The sequence below is a fragment of the Heteronotia binoei genome, chromosome 15, assembly GCF_032191835.1.
Source record: "Heteronotia binoei isolate CCM8104 ecotype False Entrance Well chromosome 15, APGP_CSIRO_Hbin_v1, whole genome shotgun sequence".
NCBI lineage: Eukaryota > Metazoa > Chordata > Lepidosauria > Squamata > Gekkonidae > Heteronotia > Heteronotia binoei.
The window spans coordinates 6,774,601-6,795,927 of record NC_083237.1 but is presented as its reverse complement, the minus strand read 5'-3'; the positions used below and the strand labels follow the sequence as shown (position 1 = coordinate 6,795,927).

The window sequence follows — 21,327 nt, the reverse complement described above, 5'->3', positions numbered from 1 at the left end:
AAAACGTGAGGGGTTCTTCTTTTTCTTTTCTTGTTTTTCTTCATCTTATGTCTTTTTGAAAAAAACAAAAAAAAAATCCAGGTTGCTTTTTATTATTCCTTTTTTTTTTGTTGGTGGGTAATTCTCTCTCTCACGGTTGGTTTTCGTTTCTTTTTTTTTGGTTATTGTAAAGAAGTTTTTTTAAGAGCTTTGGATTCATAAGAGGGTTTGTGTTCTTTTTTTTCTCTTTTTTTGCGAGGACGTCGGCACACGAGTACAAGTTTGTGTGTGACGGGAGGTTCCTTCTTGTTTTTTTTTCTTTTTTTCTTTTAAAGCCATCGGAGTAGATTTGTGTCGTTTCCCGCGCAGAGACGGAAGTCACGTCTATCAGGAGGAAAAAGACAGCGAGGTTGTTGGTTTTATTTGGTTCCCCAGTGGACATAAAGACCCACCTGGGGAGAGGAGGAGAAGGAGAGAGAGAGAGGAAAAATGGTGGGAAAGAAGAGAGGCGCCTTCCTTCTTTCCCTGTTTGGTTGCTGTTCAAGTCGTTCAAATCCATCAACAGTTCGGGAATCTGTCCATCCGTCTTTGACGGTAATTTTTTTTTATACACAATGGGTAGAGCATGCTCTGGGAGGGGTGCAGGGTGGGGGGGGACTCAGTTTCTCATCTTTGCCCCCCTCCCCCCTTAAGTTTTGTCTCCTTGGGTTAATAATTTTTTTTCTTTTTCTTTCTGTCCGTTCTTTTGTTTGCTTTGCGCTTTTTTTTTTTTGGCCTTTTTCTCAGTCAGTAACACAGTAAAAGAGTAGGAGGTGAATGTGAGAGAGGGAATTCAAGCGGTGTGTTTGTGTGTGTAAAAGTGTGTGAGAGAGAGGAGCCTGGGTGCACAAGGGTACATGTGTGAAGAGTGTGCCAGCAGCTGTTGGGTGGGGTGAAGAGAGAGGTGCGACTCTGGCGCGCACACGTGGTAAAGAGAGGGCTTTGGACCACATGTGCTGGTATGAGAGCGAACAGGGAAACTGAGTTTTAGAGTGCTTATGTTGACACAAGCAGAGAGAGAGAGAGAGACAGTGCCATCTTTACATACAAAAGCTTACGAAGGAAGAGAGTGTTCACCTTCTAAGGTGAGAAGCCCAACTTTTGAGGAACATCTGAAGGTGTTCAATTGGCAGAGATCATCTTGAGACATTCCTGAGAGAATATGTGAACAGTCTCTGAGGGACAGCGACGGGGCATTAGGAGTCCATAACATAAAGACGTGAGAGAGGTAAAGTCTCTTGTGTGTCTCTCTCACATCTGAATCACATGGGTATGCCACAGGAGATGGAAGACCAGAATACACAGGTAGGTGGCAGAAAATAGGACTGGCAAAGAGCATGAATTTGGAATCCCTGTCGGATTTGGGAAGCTATCGATATCTGTGTAAAACCCATTTATCCTTTTCTGGGTCGAGGAGAGGAGGGGTAAGGAATCTTCATTTAGTTGATATGTAAGGTGGGTCATGGAAGGGGTAGGTTTAGCCATACAGCAGCCATATTGGCAAGGGTTTGGGAGGAGGGCAACAGACCAATCCAAGAAGACATGAACGGTTGAAGGAAATAGACACACCCTTTCATAGAGGGTACAAGGCTGCGTGAAAACTAGCATCCCTAGGGTCTGGGGTTCTTAGAAGAGATTATGTCTATTCACCTGAAGGTCAAGTGGTCTTCTCTTGGGATGGGTGAGGTTTGGGCTGGAGGGCAGCAAAGCTAAATCTATTTTGCCCATACAAATGCCAGTAGGCTACTTTAGGGCAGTGGATGTGACTTCGGACGAGTGGCAAGAGGCTGTCTCTCAAAATTATTGGTCATTTATCTTTGCTGGCCACAAGGAAGGGTCATGGCTGGGTAGGGTGTTGAGGGTTGGTTCTTGGGTACTGGGCAGAGGAGAGACACCCGAGTGGGTGCCCATCCCTCTACTGGCTGGTTGGTTTAGTCATTCTCTCTCAGTGGGTGGCAGTGTGGCATCCGTCTCTATAAAGCTAGAAGTGTCGTAGAGGTAGCGTTACTTTTTGGGTTGGAGTCCGAGTGAGGTAATTTGGATTCCTCTTTGGCAAACACCGATGCGGTTGCTGCGTTGGATCCGGCTTTGCGCCGGTGAGCGCTGGAGCGCAGGTGAGCCCCCAGTGCCTCGCGCCCACTCACAAGCACCTCGCAGGCCAGGCAGTGGTAGGTGCACACGGGCACGCGCAGGGGGGGCGGGGCTGCCGGCGGCTGGCGCCCAAAGTAGCAGAAGGCGGCCTGGTGGGCTGCAGCCGCCCCCTCGCTTTCGAAGGCTGCTTTGCATTGGCGGCAAAGGTACTGGTGAGTCACGTCAACCGTAGAGATGCCAGGGGCCTCAGACACCTCGACAGGTGGCTCGGGTGCAGGCGTCGGGAGCAAGGGGTTGGGCAGCAGCCCCATGAGTGTCTGAGGTATGACAGGGTTCATAGGGAAGAGCCCCTTCTTCATGCCGTAAAGCTGCTGGAAGTAGGCCCCGGGCAGCTGGGCTCCGAAGAGCGAGGGGGCTGCCGCAGTTGCTGCCGGCAACGGGAAGGGCAGGAACTGGCCACCCAGCAGGGCCGGCACTGTGGCCTTCAGCGTCTTGAGGTTCTTCAGCGTGGCAGTGGAGGACAAGGAGGGTTCCAGGGCTGAACTTGAAGTCGGGTCCACCTGACTGTCAGTCGGAGAGGTCTCTGGAGCAGGAGCGGGCTCCGTCGAGGGATCGAGCTGAGCCGGTTCTGGTGTGAGGCGCTGAGGTAAGGGCGGGCCTGGCTGGGATGAGGCCAACGGGGTGCTCAAAACACCAGAGGAAGAAGAGGAAGGGCCTGTTGGGAAAGCAGGGGGGGAAAGCGGCGTCAGCTGTCATCCTTCTCCTCTCCCCCCCCCCCCCTCCACAACCTACATCTTCCAGGCACAAATATCTACGGATGTTCTAAAGGATCCCCAGCATAGTACCCATGGGTGCCGTAACACCTGTCAACACCTTCTCTGGTGCCTGACACGTGTTTTTAGAAAGTAGGCAGGACCAGGTGGGGCTTGTATCCGCAGGGCTTCTGATTGGCCAAGTGGATTTTTAAAAAAATTACTTCAGAAGCAGCAGCCGCCACCACTCAAGCCTCTTCGATAATGTTAATTCTAAAACGGAGCCTCTTCCTGAAACGTTGAGAAGTTTTATCAAAAGTTACCTCACTTCCTGACAGTGTGGTAAAGCTTCACTTCCTGGGTCAATTCTGTGTCAATTCTAAAGGCGCCCAAAGGCTTGATAAAGTTGAGGACCCCTGTTCTAAGGCTTACATCTTCATTAGGTGACAGATAAATCCCTCTCCAGTCCAATACCTGCTTCCTTCCACTGCTGGGATAGATAACCGTTTTGTTTCCGGCTATGTATTCGGTCTAGAATCTTTGGCCAATATGGACACCGGCAGCATTGTTGGAAGATGAACATCCTGTTCTGTCTGCATCCCCAAAACTCCCCCAATACGTTGGGATGGGAGGGTCAAAGGAGGTGGGAATAAGCCAATGAGAGAGTGAAGGAAAAGCGGGAGGTGGAAGAAGTCAACAAGCGGGGCTGATACCGGGAATAAAAATGAGGTAGGCGAATCCTGCAAGGGAGAAGCCATTTTGGGCCTTACACTCAAAGTGATAGATAGCATGAATGATTAGGGACAGAGATGTCAGGAGAGAGCGAGGAGAGCAAAACAAAGAAGCGTTACCATCTTCACCTTCAACGTACCTTACCTCTTTTACTACTCACCTGGCACAAAGGAGGCCATACTCCCAAGGGATGGCGGCATGGTGGTGGTGGGGGGCATAGAGGCGCCTAGCCTCGTCGGGGATGGCGTCCCTTTGTCTGGCACCAGCTCGTAGCACTTGCTTTCGCTCTTGAGCTGGGCCTTGATGGCCTCTTTAAGTCGGGCTAAGTGGCCGCGGGAGAAGAGGTGCCCACGGCAGGACACGTAGAAATCGTACTTGACTTCGCAATAGGGGCATTCGGACTGAGCCTGTGCGCTGGGGGGCCCTTCATCGCCACCACTGGTGCTGCCGGAGGCTGCCTTGGCTTTTTTCTCTTTGGCCCTGGCATTCTGAAACCACACCTGGATCACTCGCTTGGGCAGCCCGATTTCTTCCCCTAACACCTCACACTCTTGCATGGTGGGAGTTCGGTAGGCCTCGTAACAAGCCTTCATGATTTTGAGCTGAAGGCTGGACATCTGAGTGCGGTACCGGCGCTGACCCAGAGGGTCGTGGATGCCTCCGAGACCGCCCTCCATTGCTCGACTTCGTCGGCTGCCTGGGGAATCCAGATCAGCCAGAGAAGATGACGAGGATGATGAATCGCTCAACTCCCCTCCTGACAAGCTTCTGTCTTCGTTTTCCTTGGACACCTCTTCTTCAGCTGCTTCATCCTGCGTTTGTGAATCCACAGGAGCTTCTGGCTTGCTTGGTGGTGGCGGCGGCAGCTGGGCAGAGACTGCAGGGAGGCTGGGGGCGAAGGCAGCTCCATAAAGGATGGGTGGGTCTCGAGGCGAAGGGTTGAACTTTGGGAAGGTGGTAGAGAGTGCCGTTGAGGGCTTGGTGGTTGGGACAGCGGTGCTGGTGTTACAGCGAAACTGGCCCTTCCTCTCGCGGGCTCTTGTGTTCTGGAACCACACCTGGACGACCCTCTTTTTAAGCCCTACTTCTTCTGAGATGCAGTCGAGCATCTTCCGGGTCGGATTAGAGTCCTGCATGTACCAGCGATACAGAATCTCCAGCTGCTCGGGCAAAATGGTGGTGCGCAGGCGCTTATCCCGAGGAGGCTCACTATCCCCTCCTGCCATGCTGGCGCATTCGCTGCCAGTGGGCGACAAGCTCCCATCTTCATGTTTCCGTTTCTGGGCACGGGAGGGATCGGGGTGAGCAGGACGCTCGCCAAACACCAAGGGAGGCAAATCCAGGAGGTGTTGGGGAGGTCCAATGGTGCTAGCGGCAGCTGATGAAGGAGCGGCTGCTGGCAGATGACTAACATGGTGGGCATTGAGGAGGTCAGCACTAGAGAACTTGGCTGGGCACTGCTCACAGGGGTGATTGGTTGAGCTTTCTGGCAGGGCCTCTGGAGATGGTAGCTCTTCCTCGGGGACTTTCTCTCCGGCTCCATCTGTCTTAGGGTCTCCATCAGTTGCTGAAGGTTCTTGCTGCTGCTGTTCCTCCTCCTCTTCCTCCTCCTGTTCTTCTTCCTCGTGAGCCTCATTCTCTTCCTCGGCACAGTAAGCGTCCCCTTCCTCGTGCTGGTCATTGTAACACTTCTTGAGATGGCGGATCAGCTCAAAGATGCAGCGGAAAGACGTCCGGCACTTCTTGCAGGTGGGCTGTGCCCCGGTGCTTCCGCTGCTCACCCCAGTTTCGCTGCCGCACTTGCGGGCCTTCTGACGAGCATTTTGGAACCAGACCACGATAACTCTGTTTGGCAAGCCCAAGAGTACGGACAGTCGCTCAACCTCACCGTCTTTGGGATAAGCGCTGGACTCGAAGAAGGACAGCAAAGCTTGAGACTGGAACTCGGTGAATTTAGTGCGGGAGAAGCGCCGAGTGGCGTGAAAGCCACTTCGGGAAGGATCAAGACCCACAGGCAAATTGCCACCTTCCTCGTCCTCACCCCGAAACCACAGAGATTTCAAGCGCTCTGGAGACACCCGGGGAGTCTCGCTGTCGGGTGGCGGAACTGCCACTGGCATGGGTTGCATTAAAAAGGGAGGGCAGAGGGAAGGAATATCCAGAGGAATGGAGGGTGGTGTCGGGACAGTGACAGTTGAGGTCTCTGTGGTGGTGGCGGCGGCGGCAGCAACGGTGGTTGTGGGAGCAGCCACAGAGGTGGTGGTCTCAACAGGGAGCGCAGGCGGTGGGGGTGGATACATGCTGTCGTAACTCTTCCGGAACTGGGCAGCGTAACGATTGAGCGCCTCGAAAGGTAGGAAGCGCCGGTGAACGTGCTCTTCGTGTGTTTTCAGGATGAGCATGTTGGAGAACTGTTTCCCACACGTGCCGCACTGCAGCTTGCCTGCCGGTGGTCGAGGGGGGACCGCTGGAGCTGCAGCCACCGCTGGTTGCTTGCCCTCGTTGTATTGGATAACCAGCTCAAACCCAAAGTTCTCCAGAAGGGCCTTGGCTGCCGTGCGGGACGCCTCACTCCCTGTCTGAGACCCCTCTGCCTCCTCCGTTTCCGCCTCTTCTGCCGGCTCTGGCTTGGAACTGCTCGGTGCGGGGGCCTGCTCTTCCTTAGCCGGAGGAGGTGGCAACAGTACGGGTGGTGTGGTGGGCAGGGTCAGCGCTGGCGCCGCTAAAGCCAGTTTGGGGGCCACCTTGAGGTCGTGTAAATAGAAGGGAAGCAGAAGCTGCTGCTGTTGCTGCTGCAGTTTTAGGAGGGACTCGGGGACCAAGGGGAAGGGCGGCAGCAGCGGTGGCGTAAATATGGGCGTGGGGAAGCGCTGCAGCTCTGCCGTCGGCGGTGCCAAAAAGGGGAGAGCCGGTACTGGCATACAGCCAGCCTCTAAGAGCTTAGGGGCCTCCGCTTCCGGGGGTGCCTCACTTGGGGGCTCTGCTTCAACAGACGCGCTCTCAGCTTTGCCGGCGGCTTCCATCTTGGCGACGCGGGAGCGGGTTTGGTGCAGAACTGACCTCATGTGTATCTCTAGCGTGGAACTCTGGTTGTAGGAAACCCGGCAGGTGGTACACTTGTAAGGCTTGTCAGAGGATGGCTGGAGAGCTCCCGGGGCGCCCGGTTCACCTCGGGAGGGCGCCGAGGGGTCGGCCGAAGCCTTCTTCATCTTGTGGAGGTGGGAGACGGAATTGTAGTGCACCAAGAGGATGTTCTTCTGAGTGAAGGATTCCTTGCATACCGTGCACTTGTACGGGCGGCCTGGGTCCAGGAATTTGTCTAAGGCAAAATTGGTTGCCTTGCGGTAGGACAGCGGGTGCCGGGGATCCGGGCTCGGCTGGGTAGGTGGCGAGGACTCCGGAAGATCCATCGGGGCCTGCGACGGGGGCAGCGGCTGCTCCTCAGGTGGGGCGGTTGGACGAGGAGGGTCTTCGTCTTCAGCCTCGGGAGGAGCAGGTGGGGGAGGGGGCGAAGAGGGGGGAGGTGGTGGCTTTTCTGGAGGGTCTACAGGTGGCGCTGGGGAAGGAGCAGCAGCAGGGGGCGTTTCAGGGCGCAGGGCTGGAGCCGAAGCAACTTTCTCCCCAGTGGACGGCGCTGGGAAAGGGACAGGAGGAGGAAATGAGATTGTTAAGAGATATTTGCATTGGTAGCATCCTGTTCCCCCTCACCACAGATCTTGGGTGCAGCACAGAACAGAGGGCATGTGGCTCTTGAGAGAGGAAGCCCTGGTTGAATGAGAGCCTCCAGTTGGCACAGTAGGACTTTTCTGAGGCTGGATGGGGTGCACCAGAGACACCCAGGGTCATGTTAACAATTGTCCGGGTAGCTACGGAAGCACAGAATCTGCCACCTAAAGAATTTTTGGGCTGTGGCTTAATGGTAGAGCATGCGCTTAGCATGCAGATGAGGAAGAAGACTGCAGATTTATACCCCGCCCTTCTCTCTGAATCAGAACATATGAAGCTGCCTTCTATTGAATCAGACCCCCCTGGGTTCATCAAAGTCAGTCTTGTCTACTCAGACTGGCAGCGGCTCTCCAGGGTCTCAAGCTGAGGTTTTTCACCCCTATTTGCCTGGACCTTTTTAGTTGGAGATGCCAGGGATTGAACCTGGGGATTTCTGCTTACCAAGCAGATGCTCTACCACTGAGCCACAGCCCCTCCCCTAACCAGCAGTGGCTCTCCAGGGTCTCAAGCTGAGGTTTTCCACGCCTCTTTGCCTGGACCCTCTTTAGTTGGAGATGCCGGGGATTTAACCTGGGACCTTCTGCTTACCAAGCAGATGCTCTACCACTGAGCCACCATCCCTCAGAGCCTCAGAGTGGCTTACAATCTCCTTTTTTCTTCTTCCCCCACAACAGACACCCTGTGAGGTGGGTGAGGCTGAGAGAGCTCTCACAGCAGCTGCCCTTTCAAGGACAACTCCTGTGAAAGCTAACACCCAGATGAGAAGAACTTCTGTCGTGTCAAAAGCATATACAAATCTGCATCTGCATTTGGTTGACTGCATTTGGGACACAGAAGAATCGATCTTCTCTTCATCCTTAGCATATATCCCTTTGCTGCTGTCGTGTGCTAAGTGCTCCTATTTGTACTGTGTTATCTCCACAACTGCTCATTTAGCGCCGATTGCATTGATGGCATCTTCGAAGAATCACTGAGCTGTTGCCTAGCCTAACATTAGCAGCAGGGCTTTTGTTGAGCAGAAACGCACAGGAACGCAGTTCTGGCTGGCTTGGTGTCAAGGGTGTGGCCTAATATGCAAAGGAGTTCCTGCTGGGCTTTTTCTACCTCTTTTTGTAGGGGCCGCAGTCAGAGAGACCAATCGGCTTGTAAAGAGCTTAACTAAAAGGCAGAGGGGAGTACGGTGCAGTAGTTAGTGTTGGATTAATATTCAGGAGAGCCTGGTTCGAATCCCCATTCAACCATGAAGATAACTGGGTAACGCTTAGCCGACCAGTCTTTCCCAGCCTCACTTCAGAGGGTGAAAATGGGCACGGGGAGCCATAAACTCTCACTAGGGAGGAAGGATGCGATTAAAATACCAACCAGCTCAATGAATAAGATAAAGAGAGCGATCCCTGAGATATTGGCACCATTCCGAACAAAACAAACCACGAAGGCCCCCAAGCTGTCCGCAGGAGTCAAAACTTACCGACAAGTGGGCTTTGGGGGGGTTCGCTTGCACCCCCTTGCTCTGGGCTGGGAGTCCCATCTGGCTTTGGTGGGTCAAGAGGGAGGGTGGGGCCTGGTACAACTTTGGTGGCGAAGGTCATTTCCACAGTGGTGGCCTAGAGAAAGAGAAGAGAGGAAAAGCGGAATTACTAGAGCGCAAAAATCAAGATTGTCGCTGACCCTCTGCAGAGCTGTCCCGAAAGAGGCCGATTCTCATGAAGGAAACGAAGCCGTGATGGCCCCGCCCCAATCCTGCCATCGGCAAGACCCTCCCACGGTTCCCGCGTGGCGTGCTGACTTCACCCCCTTCCTAGCTGCCGTGGGGTTTTCTGGTCCCATCTGACCGGTCAAGCCGCCCCCCCCCCCCCCCCCCGCACTGCATCTTCAGGCAGTGCCCTTTGCAATTCCTCCTGGCCAATCACAGCAGCCCTGCCAGAAGACAAAAGGGGAGAAGAGCCCCTCCCCCCAAAAAACGCTTGTACTTACCACCAGCAAAAGCTTCTCCACACACTCGGGCACCACGTTGTGAATGTGGCTGAGGTGAAAGTGGAGGTTAGTCCGGCCCACCAACTGCTCTTGGCATAACGGGCAACGGAACTTGGGCTGCACGGCATGCTGGGAGATGGTGTGAGCCCGCACCGCTTCGGCCGACGGGTCGACAAAGTTGCAGTACGGGCAGCAGTACACCTGCGTGTGGGAAGAGGAGAAAAGTTAAAGGGGTGGTGGGGGGGGAAAGGATAGGCCAGGGGAGGGTTAAGGATAGCTCACAGCCCTGATTCCAGGCCTGGGGAGGGATTTGTGTGGAAATCTTAACAAACAGCAAGAAATCCGAAGAAAGCCAAGGAGAGAAACAGAAATCAGATGTTTTCTGAGGGGTGAACTTGCAAGGGTGTGTAAAAGCTCTCGGCTCTCCGTCTTCCCACCTGTCTGTCTCGCTTCTGGGCCATGTCGGCACAAAATGCCTCCCCCACCACCACCACCACCTTCCCACCCACACAACCGTTCGGCTTCCCTCTTCCTTATAAACAAACAGGCAAGTGCCCCGTGTGGCCGAGCGAGGGATGGCTGCCGCCGAGGGGCCCGGTCAGATGATCTGTCAAAGTTCCACCTCCAGACGGAGACTGCTCAGTTTTCTGGCCGCCCGTCAGTTGGGAAGTACAAACAGTCAAGGCCTCGGCCTAGGGGCGGACTCCATTTCTGCTTTTCGAGAGTTAGCGAAAGACCGCAGTGCCTGAGAGCCGGGAAACCTCTCTGTCTTTGTCGTCATGGGCGACGGGGGGGCATAAGAATCTTTCAGGGCTGTTTTTGCGGGCCGCTCAGAGAACGTAGGGGCAGAGCATTGCCTTTTGATTTCACCTTGACAACCGCAAAAGCGTATTGGTTTTCCTGGACTGGTTACCCTGACAGAACGCAGATTAATGAGTCAGGCTATCGAAAGAGCACGTTTAGTGATAACATATAGGGTTTTCCGTGTTCCAGCTGCTTCTCCTGTTGTCTTGTAACCCTCACAAAAGTCCAGTCAGGGAGGCCGGTGTTTTCATCCCCAATTTGCAGATGTGAGAGAGGACGTGGCTTGCTTGCAGCCACCTAACAAGCTCGCGGCAGAGCTGAGATTCGCCCTGGAAGCTTCCCGGATCGGAACTTATTCTCTTAGTCACTGTGTGATGCCGGCTAAGTGGTTGGGTTATTAATATTCTACTGCATTCTTAATAGGTTGTGTTCAATTTGTGTCCTGCGAGTGGATTGTGTGTGTGTCTCTCTCTTTCTCTTCCCCCTACCGCAAGCCTTCAGATATTGTTGCTATTTTAATTCAGTGACGAACTCCAAGCAGGAACGAAATTCTGAGGTAATCTGCTGAAAATTTCGCTGGGATTTCAAGGCAATGACGCTCTAAATATGTCGGGGCAGGGAGTATATTCCTCCCACAGTGGTGTTTGAGATTGGAGAAAGGGATTGCTATGGACAACTGCATTTTGAGTAGAACAAAACAGGAGCCCAGTAGCACCTTAGAGACCCAAGAAAATTGCGTGAATCAAAGCACGTTTTGTCAGATCAATCTGAGTGTCATTTAAATGCCAGCTTAACGCCTGGAGAGACAATGTGACATAGTGGTCAGACGTGGCCAAACTTGCTTAATGTAAGAGCCACATAGAATAAACATCAGATGTTTGAGAGCCTGAAGACGTGAACTTCAGATGTTTGAGGAACTGAGGATGGAAGACAAAGAGATGGGGGAGGGGGGAGAGGTGGAAAGAAAGCAACTTTAAATGCATTCTTCAAGCTGCCAGCTGGCTTGGCTTGGAGAAGTGATTTAAGGAGACAAATGCCTTCTCTTAGCCAGCGGACAGGGTGGTGGGGGCTTCAAGAGCCACACAATATGCGTGAAAGAGCCACACGTGGCTCCTGAGCCTCAGTTTGGCCACCCCTGGATCAGAGAGACATAGGTTCGAATCTCCACTCTGCCATGGAAGCTCACCTTGGGTCAGTCACTCTTGCTGTCTCAGCCAAAACCTACCTCACAGAGTGGTACTTGGCAAAGATACAGTTTAGGAGGAGAAAATGAGGGTATGAGCTGGTTTGCGTTTCCATTGGGGACAAAAGGTGTCTGTAAATATCTAAAGCAAGGGTGTCAAACCTGCAGTCCAGGGGCCAAATCAGGCCCTCAGAGGGCTCCTATCAGGCCCCCGAGCAACTGGCTGTCATCTGCTTCCTTCTCCCTATATCTTGCTTCCTTCTGCATAACAGTTTTCTTTGCAAGGCTTGCTCAACTGCAAGGAGCTACAGACCAAAACTTCTACTTTCTCCATTGGCAGAGGCTCCTCCCTTGGGGAGGAAGGCAGAGCTTGTTTTTCTCAGTCGCACAGCAGAGCTACTGAGCCAAGCCTCTCTTCTTTCTATTGGCTGAGGCTCCCTCCCAGTCCCCTGGGAAAGGAAGGAAAGAGCCAGAGCTTCCTTTGCCCAGTTCCCTGGATCCCATGGGAGAAATACAAAGAAAGGCTCTGGTCTTAGAATCATAAGAGCTGGAAAGGGGCCCTAGAGGCCATCTAGCCCAACCGCCTGCCCAAATGCAGAATCAGCCTAGAGCATCCCCGACAAACGTTCGTCCAGCCGCTGCTTAAAGACTGCCAGCGAGGGGATAATCTCCTGTCCAAACGTCTCCTTCCTTGCGGGTCTCCTGTCCAAATGCTAAACGTGGCCGACCCCACTTAGCCGTCTATGCCATAAAATAGCCCCTGGCCCCGCTTACCGTAATATTGGCTGCCGCTCCGGCTTTTGCTTCAGTCTCGTCCGAACCTGCAAGGGGGGTGGGGGGAGAGATTGTCAAAAAGGGAGTGTGGAGACTCAACACAGTAAGCAGCTCTGGGCGGACACTGCCACTGCCGCCCACGAGTTCGAGACGCTGGGCTCGGATTGGACCCAGGCCCAAGAAGAGGAAGGTATACCTCACTTGGGGCAACAAACGTCTTGAACCAGCCCTGACTCCCGGGTTGGGTGGGTGGCGTCAAACCAGTTGCCAGCCCTGCACCGTGCCGCTGAACCCACTCTGCTATTCAAGGTGGGGAAAATGAGGCACAAGGGTTTGGTCTGCAGGTGGCCCTGTGTTGTTCTACAAAGTTTGAACCATGCGTCCCTCCAAAAGAAGTTTGGAGGCTGCATAATGCAGCTGGGTGATTTAACACATGGAATTCACTGCCACAGAAGACGGTGACAGCTACAAGCATAGCCAGCTTCAAGAGGGGATTGGATCGACATATGGAGCAGAGGTCCATCAGTGGCTATTAGTCACAGCGTATTGTTGGAACACTCTGTCTGGAGCAAGTGATGCTCTGGATTCTCGGTGCTGGGGGGGGGAGGGCTTCTAGTGTCCTGGCCCCACTTGTGGACCTCCTGATGGCACCTGGGTTTTTTGGCCACACAGAGTGTTGGACTGGATGGGCCACTGGCCTGATCCAATATGGCTTCTCTTATGTTCTTGTGTCTGAGGCAGTGATGCTCTGTATTCTGGGTGCCTGGGGGGGATAAAAGTGGGAGGGCTTCTAGTGTCCTGACCCCACTGGTGGACCTCCTGATGGCACCTGGGTTTTTTCGTCACTATGTGACACAGAGTGTTGGACTGGATGGGCCACTGGCCTGATCCAACATGGCTTCTCTTATGTGACACAGAGTGTTGGACTGGATGGGCCACTGGCCTGATCCAACATGGCTTCTCTTATGTTCTTGTGTCTGGGGCAGCGATGCTCTGTATTCTTGGTGCTGGGGGGGCACAGTGGGAGGGTTTCTAGTGTCCTGGCCCCACTGATGGACCTCCTGATGGCACTTGGGTTTTTTGGCCACACAGAGTGTTGGACTGGATGGGCCACTGGCCTGATCCAACATGGCTTCTCTTATGTTCTTGTGGGTGAAGTGGGAGCACTTGACGTCTGTGCCAGGGTCCCTCAGAAATTTGTTTGGAGTTTTTGGGAATTTTTCAGTGGGGTGTTGCTTAGGGGACTGAGGCGGGAGTTGAGCAGGGGTGGAGGAGACAGGGCTCCCCTGAGGGGAAAGGATAAGAAATGAGACTGGAAAAGGAACCAACGAAGGAGGGGTTGGAGGCTGGACTCATGGGGGACTGTGTGTCTGTGGAAGAAACATACAAAGGGGTAGGGTTTGTGTGTGTGTGTGTGTGTGTGTGAGAGAGAGAGAGAGAGAGACCCCACTCACCAGGCATTTGGGCTTTATTCAGTGTTTCTTTCTCTGGGGATTGGCTTTCCGACACCATTTCTTTCCCTAGAGGTAAGGAAGGAGCCAAAACAAGAAGTGAAAAGGGGTGGTGGGGGGGGACGCCCTCAGGTGTTATGACTGCTGTAAACCCTCCCAGGTGTTATGACTGCTGTAAACTTTCTAAAGGCCCATATTGGGCGAATATTCATCCCTTTTCTTTCGTTCAGGAGTTTGAAAGGTGGGAAACGAACAAACAAACAAAAAAAGGTAGAGAGACTGAAAAGGGGAATTCCGTAACAATGTTAGGGGAATGACGCACGATCCAGGACTTTATCTTCGTCAGATACTAATTAAACTCTCAACCCAAGTGGGATCGTTAATATCGAACGGGTTCGCCTCCCCGCCCAGCGGTAGCAACCTCACTGCCATTGGCAACTCAATTAACACTATTCAATACGCCCGCCAAGATGTTAAGACCTCCATTTCTCACCATGCCGAGCGTCCGTCTCTCCCCGCCCCCCCCCCCCAAACATCTTCCCCGATTCCAGTTCTTGGGGGTCCCGGCTCCCTTGAGTCTCCGGACCCTCCCCCGGGCATCCCCCGCAGAACCCTTCCAATCGTCCCTGGTTTACCCTTCTGTTTTACTCAATGTCACCCATATTCTTTCCTCATCCCGGCTTCGGCGCTTTTTGCCCTTTCCCAAACGCCCCGGCTGCTGCCATTCCTCTTTCCGCCCCCCTCCCTTTCCCTTTTCCCCCTTTTTATCTCAGACGCCTGATCCTTGTTGACTTCTGTACACAGGGAGGGACCTGCCCTGGGTCAATGGTGTTCTGAAAGATAAATTGAGGCTGGGAACGGGGCCAACTGGCATCCCTTGGAAGGGTTCCCCAGGGCGTGGAGGGGGTAGGGGCAGCTACTGGCTGGGGGGGCGGGGAGGAAGAGGGGGAAAATATATATATATATATCCTTCCTCCGTTCCTTCTTTCTCTCCTCCCCCACCCTCTCTCTCGCCCACCCCCCCACAGCTGCGGTCCCTACATCTTTCTCATTTCTCTTCTCCTTCATTCTTTCTACGGGGTTGCTAGGCAACAGCCCCAGTATCTGTCATAATCCATTATGAAGGGGGGGGGCGGAGGTTGGCGGCAGAAGAGGGAGGAGGAGGAGGAAACCACGTTCAGCAGCTTCGCGGTTCAGTATCCACGGACACAGGCAGGCATTAAGTGCCGAAGGGGGGGGGCGGGGTGGAGTTATGACAGAGGATGCGGGCCCTGTGGCCCGTGACCTTAATCCCACTCTGCTGCGCCCCCCCCACCCGATTTCCTATCCCCTCTCTCTGCACCTCTCTCAGCTCTAGATGGACAGCCCCTTCGGTACCCCCAACCCAACCGTGCCCCATTAAAGATAGGCAGTTCTCCACATTGGGGTAGACCCGCAGCCACGTGTACCTGCGCAGTCCACGGGGCAGTTACCGGCGGGGTTTGCAGGGGCCAAGCAGATGTATCTCTCCAGGCTGGGGGTGCCTTCCCCGTTCTGCAAGAGCTGAAGGCGCCACTGGCCGTGGGTGTCACGGTGTTGGGGGGAGCGGAGGTGCTGGATCATCAGCAGGCGGTTGGGAGCGTCCACGTTGCAGAGGAGACAGCGGAACGGGGCAGGTTCCGGGGCCGGCGGTGGTGCTGACGTGGCCTCCAGCTCTAGGAGGAACTGGCAGGAGAGAGGAAATGGTGGAGTGCAAGAGGCCGATGGTCCCACCCGGTAATTAAAACCCTCCTTGTCCCCTCCCCCTCCCCTTCCTTGATTGGACCTGACAGCTACGTCCATCTTGTCTCCGATTGAGTCACACGCCGCTGTACGGACCCAGTTCCACAGAATCAGAACCTGGGTCCGTCCAAGTCAGCATTGTCTACGCAGACTGGCAGCGGCACTCCAGGGTCTCAGGCAGAGAGAAGTCTTTCACATCGTCTCCTGTCTGGTCCTTTCAACTGGAGATGCTGGGGATTGAACCTGGGACCTTCTGCCCTGCCAAACAGATGCTCTGCCACTGAGCCACGGCCCCACATTTACTGTACTGAAAGTCAGCACTCCGACTGGCTCTTCAGGGTCTCGGGCTGAGGTCTTTCACATCACCTGCTATCCCATCCTGTAAACTGGAGATGCCGGGGATTGGACCTGGGGAGATCTGCACATCAAGCAGATGCTCTACGGTGGCTCGTCTCCATGACTGGCACCATCTCAGGAAGAGAAAACCCTTGCCTTTAAACGGAGACACCAGAGCTTGAATCTGAGGCCTTCAGCATGCAAAACAGGTGCTCTAACTACTCCAACAGATCCCCCTTCTTTTCTTGGAGGTTTTGCATAAGATCCTTTTGTTTCATGTTCCTCTAATGTCCCTCCCCTTCCTGGGGCTCCGCCCACTTTCTGTTTGACCCCTCCCATGTCCATGTCAGCCCACCAACAGCTGCCTTCACAGCCTGCAGACATCAGCCCTTTCCTGTCCTTTTATCTTGGGGCTCCACCTATTTCCCCTTTGGGTTTTGCCCCCTCCAGCTCCGCTTAATACCTTGTAACCTTGCAGCGCCTCCTGGTGGCTTCCTCCAGCTACGTGCAGGCGCATCTTTTCCTTGCTGTTGGTCTCATATTCGCAGAGGTTGCAGTGCAGGTGAAGGGGCGGGCCCAGAGGAAGCTCCGCCCCCAGGTGGGCTCCACTGTTGCCTCCTTCACGCAAGTGGGCCACCAGCTGGTATTTCAGGGCATGCTTGTCGGTCTTGAGATGCAGTTGGAAGTTGGCCTTTAGCTGGGTCCCGTAGGCGCACAGCCTGCATCGATGCAAATCCCCCGACACCTCCTTCCATTCCCCCTCGGGCAGCGAGCGCGGGGCTGACGCGTGCCGCAGGAGTGCCTCCAGGCCGTCGGTGCTGAACGCCTGGCACACCAGGCATGTGAACAACCTCTGGGGAGACCCCAGGTCTGATCCGGAGTGGGGCGGCAGCGGGGAAGGTGGGGCAGGCTCCGGAGAGAGCGACGCCGGGGCTGCGCGGAGGCAAGGAGAACAAAAAAAAAAGAAAACGAGTGGGTGAATATAAACGATTCCTCCTGGATGAATGAGGTGCATAAAATATAAATGGTGGATGAGAGAGAGCGCGGCGAGGGAATGGAACAAAGGAAAACGGGAGGGCAGGAATGGAAGGAAGGGGCCGGAGGAAAGAGAATCGCGTCAGCCAACGATCCGGGGGAGTGAAACGGAAATCCAAACGGGGCCTGAAAACAAGGACGGGCGCATGAGCCAAGGAGGAGGAAACCCAGGCAGCAAATGGAGAAGGGCAGAGGAGCACAGGAAGGAAGAAGACGAGGAGGAAATCCCAATAAAACATGAACAAGGGCCTGGGAACGGATGTTCTCTGCTTAATCCCAATGGGAATGCTAGGGGGCCAAAATGCGTTCAACCTCTTGATCCCACATAGCCTGGCATGACTGAGGATAGTCAGAGGATGGGAAATGGCCCCAGAACAGTAAGGGAAAGGCCGCTTTCCTTACCTGACCCCAAGGTAGCTATCTTCCGGCCGGGGGTACTGAGATGCGGGAAGGCTCCGTTGAGTAAAAGTTGAGTTTGTTCCATGGGCTTGTCCCCCCGCAGAGCTGGGCTGGCCCCGGGATGAGCGTGGTGCGGATGGGGGTGATGGGAGTGGCTGAGGGCCTGGGCCCCATAGAACTGGAAGAGCTCTGGCTGTGGCTTGCCTCCTTGCGAGGGCTGGGGTTGTCCTAGGAGTCCGGGCAGGGCCAAGGGCAGCCCTTGATGGAGCAGAAGCATGTTCTGCATGTGCTTCTCAGACGTCATGTGGATCCGGAGGTTGCGGGAGATGTTTGTCTCGTAGCTGCAAACTTTGCACTGCCAAGAGGACTTGCCCTTTGATTCCTTCTCCTCGGGAGAGGACGGGGTAGGAGTTGCGGCGGGGACCACCGAAGGGGTCCCGTTGCCCCCCGTGGCCTGGTAGCCTTGGAGGTTGGCCAAGTGCTTGTCGGACTGCATGTGGATGCTGAGGTTGCCCTTGGTGGTCGTGGAATAGTTGCAGGCCTCGCAACGGTATGGTTTGTAGCCACAGTTGTAGCTCTCGCCCCGGGCCAGGCGGGGGTGCGGGCCGCCCGTGCTGCAGTAGGCGCAGTGGCTGTTGTTCTCCGGGTGTTTCTCCTTCATGTGCACGTCCAGAGTCTGCTGGTACTTGTAATGCCAGTTACACTTCGGACACTTCAGAGTCTTGCAGGAGTTGCGTGAATGTAGCAGGGACATGTGGCCGGATAAACTCAAGCCGGAATAGGCCATGGCTGTAAAATCTTCCCCGAAGCTGAGCGGAGCCGATCCGTTGTGGCTGCTGTTCACCTCGAACCCGACGCTGGCCATGTCGTTGGCCATCCCCATGTTACTGATGCTGTGGGCTAGCTCGGCAGCGCCGGCGTCAGGAGCCGACCCGGCATTGTTGGTTTCTGCAGTGTGGGTAAGGTCTTCGCTGTTCCCTTTGGCGGCCGACCCAGCGTCGTTGGGTTTGCCAGCTAGTTCAACTTGAGCACTGTCTTGAACCAGTCCAACGCTGACAACCTCATTGGTCGAGCCGGCAACTTTGTTGGCCATCTCCACATTGACGTCTTCCTTGGCCAACCCAATGTCGACGTCACTATCAACCTTGGTCTGCGGCGTCTCCGAGAGGGGGGCGTTAGCACCCATGAGTGGGCTTTGGCCATGTGAGCTTTGGTCTGGGAGATGCCTTCCTTCCTCTTTCTTTTCGTCAGCCTCCTCTTTCCCCTCCTCCTCCTCCTTTCCATCCTCTGGTTTGTCCTCCAAGCCCCCCTTTGCCCAGTGCGCACCGCCGACCCTTGAATCTTTGGCATCGGGTGGCTCGCATTGTCCTTCCGAGCTTCCTTTCTTCTCTTCCTCCTCCTCCTTCTCTTCTGATACATTCACCCATCTGCTACACATTCTGGCATTGAGGTCTGCCTCAGTGGTGGGGTTATTTGGTTCGAGGAAGCCAAGTGTGGTACCCTGGAACACGGCAGAAGCCCCTCTGGACAAGGTCTGGCATTGGTTGGCGCTCAGCTGCACCCCGTGAGCCACAAGAACATGGGTCTCCAAGGAACGGCCCCGGTGGAAAGAAAGGCGGCATATGAGACACAGCCAGATGGGTGGCCTTGGTAGCTCCTCTTCTTGGCCAAGACTGGCTTCCCCTTGGGGTTTTTCCTCATCCTCCGCGTGGGCGGTGGGGGCATCTTTGGGTTTGGAGGGAACGTTTTTGGCAGATGTGGTTCGAGCGGGGGCCCCAGCCAGTCGGTAAGTGTAGAAGGCGCCACGAGGGGTCCACTCGGCTGGCGCTGAGGTATTCTGGGACATTTGGTCAGTAGACATAAAGCCTTGGTTAGGGCCTCCACCGCACTGGACGTGGAGGATAGACACCGGGGGAGCTGTGGTGCTAGGGGAGCCCTTTGGTAAGAGAACGTGGCCACCGCTGAGGAGATAGGCCAAGCCTTTGGCAGAGAAGAAGAGCTGGGCCTCAGTTCCACCATCCTCTCCATCGTCATCATTAACATCTGCTGCTGCTTCTTCCTTATTCCCATCTTCTCCAGGGCGTGTCGGCTGAGGGAGGGGGGACGGGTTTGGTATCACTAGGCCAAAGTCAGCTTGGAGTTGTGGTGTGGACAAGATGGCCGCCGGGAGTTTTGTGGAGGCGGCTGCTGCCTGGGAACTGGAGCCGGGCCAAACGATTTCATCAGGAGAGGCGGAGGCAGAGAGGGGAGGGTCCGCGAGGGGGGGTTCTTTGGTGGCTGGAGAGGCGGGAGAGTCCTGAGTGGGCCAAACCGAAGCCCGGTCATCCTGCCCGTCGGCCGGGAGGACAGCAGCGGTGGAACTGGAGGAGGAGGCGGAGTTAGAGGGGGCGTCCATGGCGGTGCGGGCGCGAGGGGGGCGGAGGGGTCATCTCAGCACGAGAGCCGAGACCCTGTAGGGAAACAGAAGAAAACACAAATGTGGGTAACTAATTCCCTCCCCCTGTCTCATGAGATCTCAGAATAGGGTTGCCAAGTCCCCTGCGGCCTCCGGCAGTTTGGGAAAGGGGAAAAACTCTATGGTACCATAGAGTTTTCCCTCCCAAATTGCTAGAGTGTCCAGGAAAACCGTAAGAGTTTTCCAGGAAACACCAAGAGCAGCTGGCACCCGACGTCTCCAGCGCAATGACATCACTTGCAGGTGACGTCTTTGTGACGTCGGGGCGGTTCCCCCTGCGAGAACCTCCAGGGTAGGGAAACTCCCACCCATCCCGGGGGCTTGGCAGCCCTATCTCAGAAGCTAAGTATGGTTGGCTCCCCGATGGCTGACCACCAAGGAGACTCAGCAGAGGAAGACAAACCACCTCTGCTTTTCACGTGCCATGCTGGGGCCACCTTTAGTTGTGACCTCACGGCACCTATGTACGTATAACCTCTTGGTGGGCCTCTGGAAGCTGCATCCAGGTTGCCAAGAGGCCGTGAGGAACATCTAAAACACCACCTCCGTCCATCCCACAGTAGTGTCCAGATCATGTGATGTGATGGTATCGCTTTACTCTGCTCTGGTAAGACCTCACCTGGAGTCTGGTGTTCAGTTTTGGGCACCACATTTTAAGAAGGATATAGACAAGCTGGAACGGGTCCAGAGGAGGGCGACAAAGATGGTGAGGGGTCTGGAGACCAAGTCTTATGAGGAAAGGTTGAAGGAGCTGGGCATGTTTAGCCTGGAGAGGAGGCGGCTGAGAGGTGATAGGATCGCCATCTTCAAGTACTTGAAGGGCTGTCATCTAGAGGATGGTGTGGAATTGTTTTCTGTGGCCCCGGAAGGTACCAATGGGTTGAAATGAAATCAAAAGAGTTTCCAGCTCAACATTAGGAAGAACTTCCTGACCGTTAGAGTGATTCCTCAGTGGAACAGGCTTCCTTGGGAGGTGGTGGGCTCTCCTTCCTTGGAGGTTTTTCAACAGAGGCTAGATGGCCATCTGACAGCAATGAAGATCCTGTGAATTTAGGGGGAAGTGTTTGTGAGTTTCCTGCATTGTGCAGGCGGTTGGACTAGATGACCCAAGAGGTCCCTTCCAACTCTATGATTCTAAGATTATCCTGAGGGGAGATTCACACAGCTGCTTTTACCACTCAATGCAACATTAAATCTTGCATGTATGAAGCAGCCAAGCAAACCCAGTTTTTAATAATGGTTTTTTGGCCACTGTGTGAAACAAAGTGTTGGACTGGATGGGCTATTGGCCTGATGTAACATGGCTTTTCTTACGTTCCAATGTGCCATGATGACTACCTCACAATCTCCTTTATTTTCCTCCCCCACAACAGACACCCTGTGAGGTGGATGGGGCTGAGAGGGCTCTTAAAGCAGCTGCCCTTTCAAGGACAACCTCTGCCAGAGCTCTGGCTGACCCAAGGCCATGCCAGCAGGTGCAAGTGAAGGAGTGGGGACTCAAACTCGTTTCTCCCTGAAAAGAGTCCACACACTTAACCACTGCACCAAACTGGCAATTCAGAGCTTTTTTGTAGAAGGAACTCCTTTGCATATTAGGCCCCACACCCCTGATGTAGCCAATCCTCCAAGAACTTACAGCAGGCCCTGCACTAAGAGCCGTGGAAGCTCTTGGAGGATTGGCTACATCAGGGTGTGTGTGGCCTAATATGCAAAGGAGCCCCTGCTAGAATTCCAAGCTCTTGGGAGGATTGGCTACATCAGGGGTGTGTGGCCTAATATGCAAAGGAGCCCCTGCTAGAATTCCAAGCTCTTGGAGGATTGGCTACATCAGGAGTG

General features: G+C 54.5%; 1 protein-coding gene across 1 annotated transcript; it reads right to left on the bottom strand.

Moving 5' to 3' along the window:
• Nucleotides 1–1,766: 1,766 nt before the first annotated feature.
• ZFHX2 (zinc finger homeobox 2) lies at nucleotides 1,767–19,481 on the bottom strand. The gene is made up of 9 exons (XM_060255350.1): nucleotides 17,040–19,481; nucleotides 16,066–16,535; nucleotides 14,954–15,209; nucleotides 13,509–13,574; nucleotides 12,055–12,101; nucleotides 9,294–9,494; nucleotides 8,788–8,923; nucleotides 3,754–7,227; nucleotides 1,767–2,824 (listed from the first exon to the last, which is right to left on the bottom strand). The coding sequence occupies exons 1-9, from the start codon at nucleotides 19,429–19,431 to the stop codon at nucleotides 1,992–1,994; spliced, it is 7,875 nt and encodes a 2,624-aa protein (XP_060111333.1). The 5' UTR covers nucleotides 19,432–19,481; the 3' UTR covers nucleotides 1,767–1,991.
• Between the last annotated feature and the right edge of the window lie 1,846 nt (nucleotides 19,482–21,327).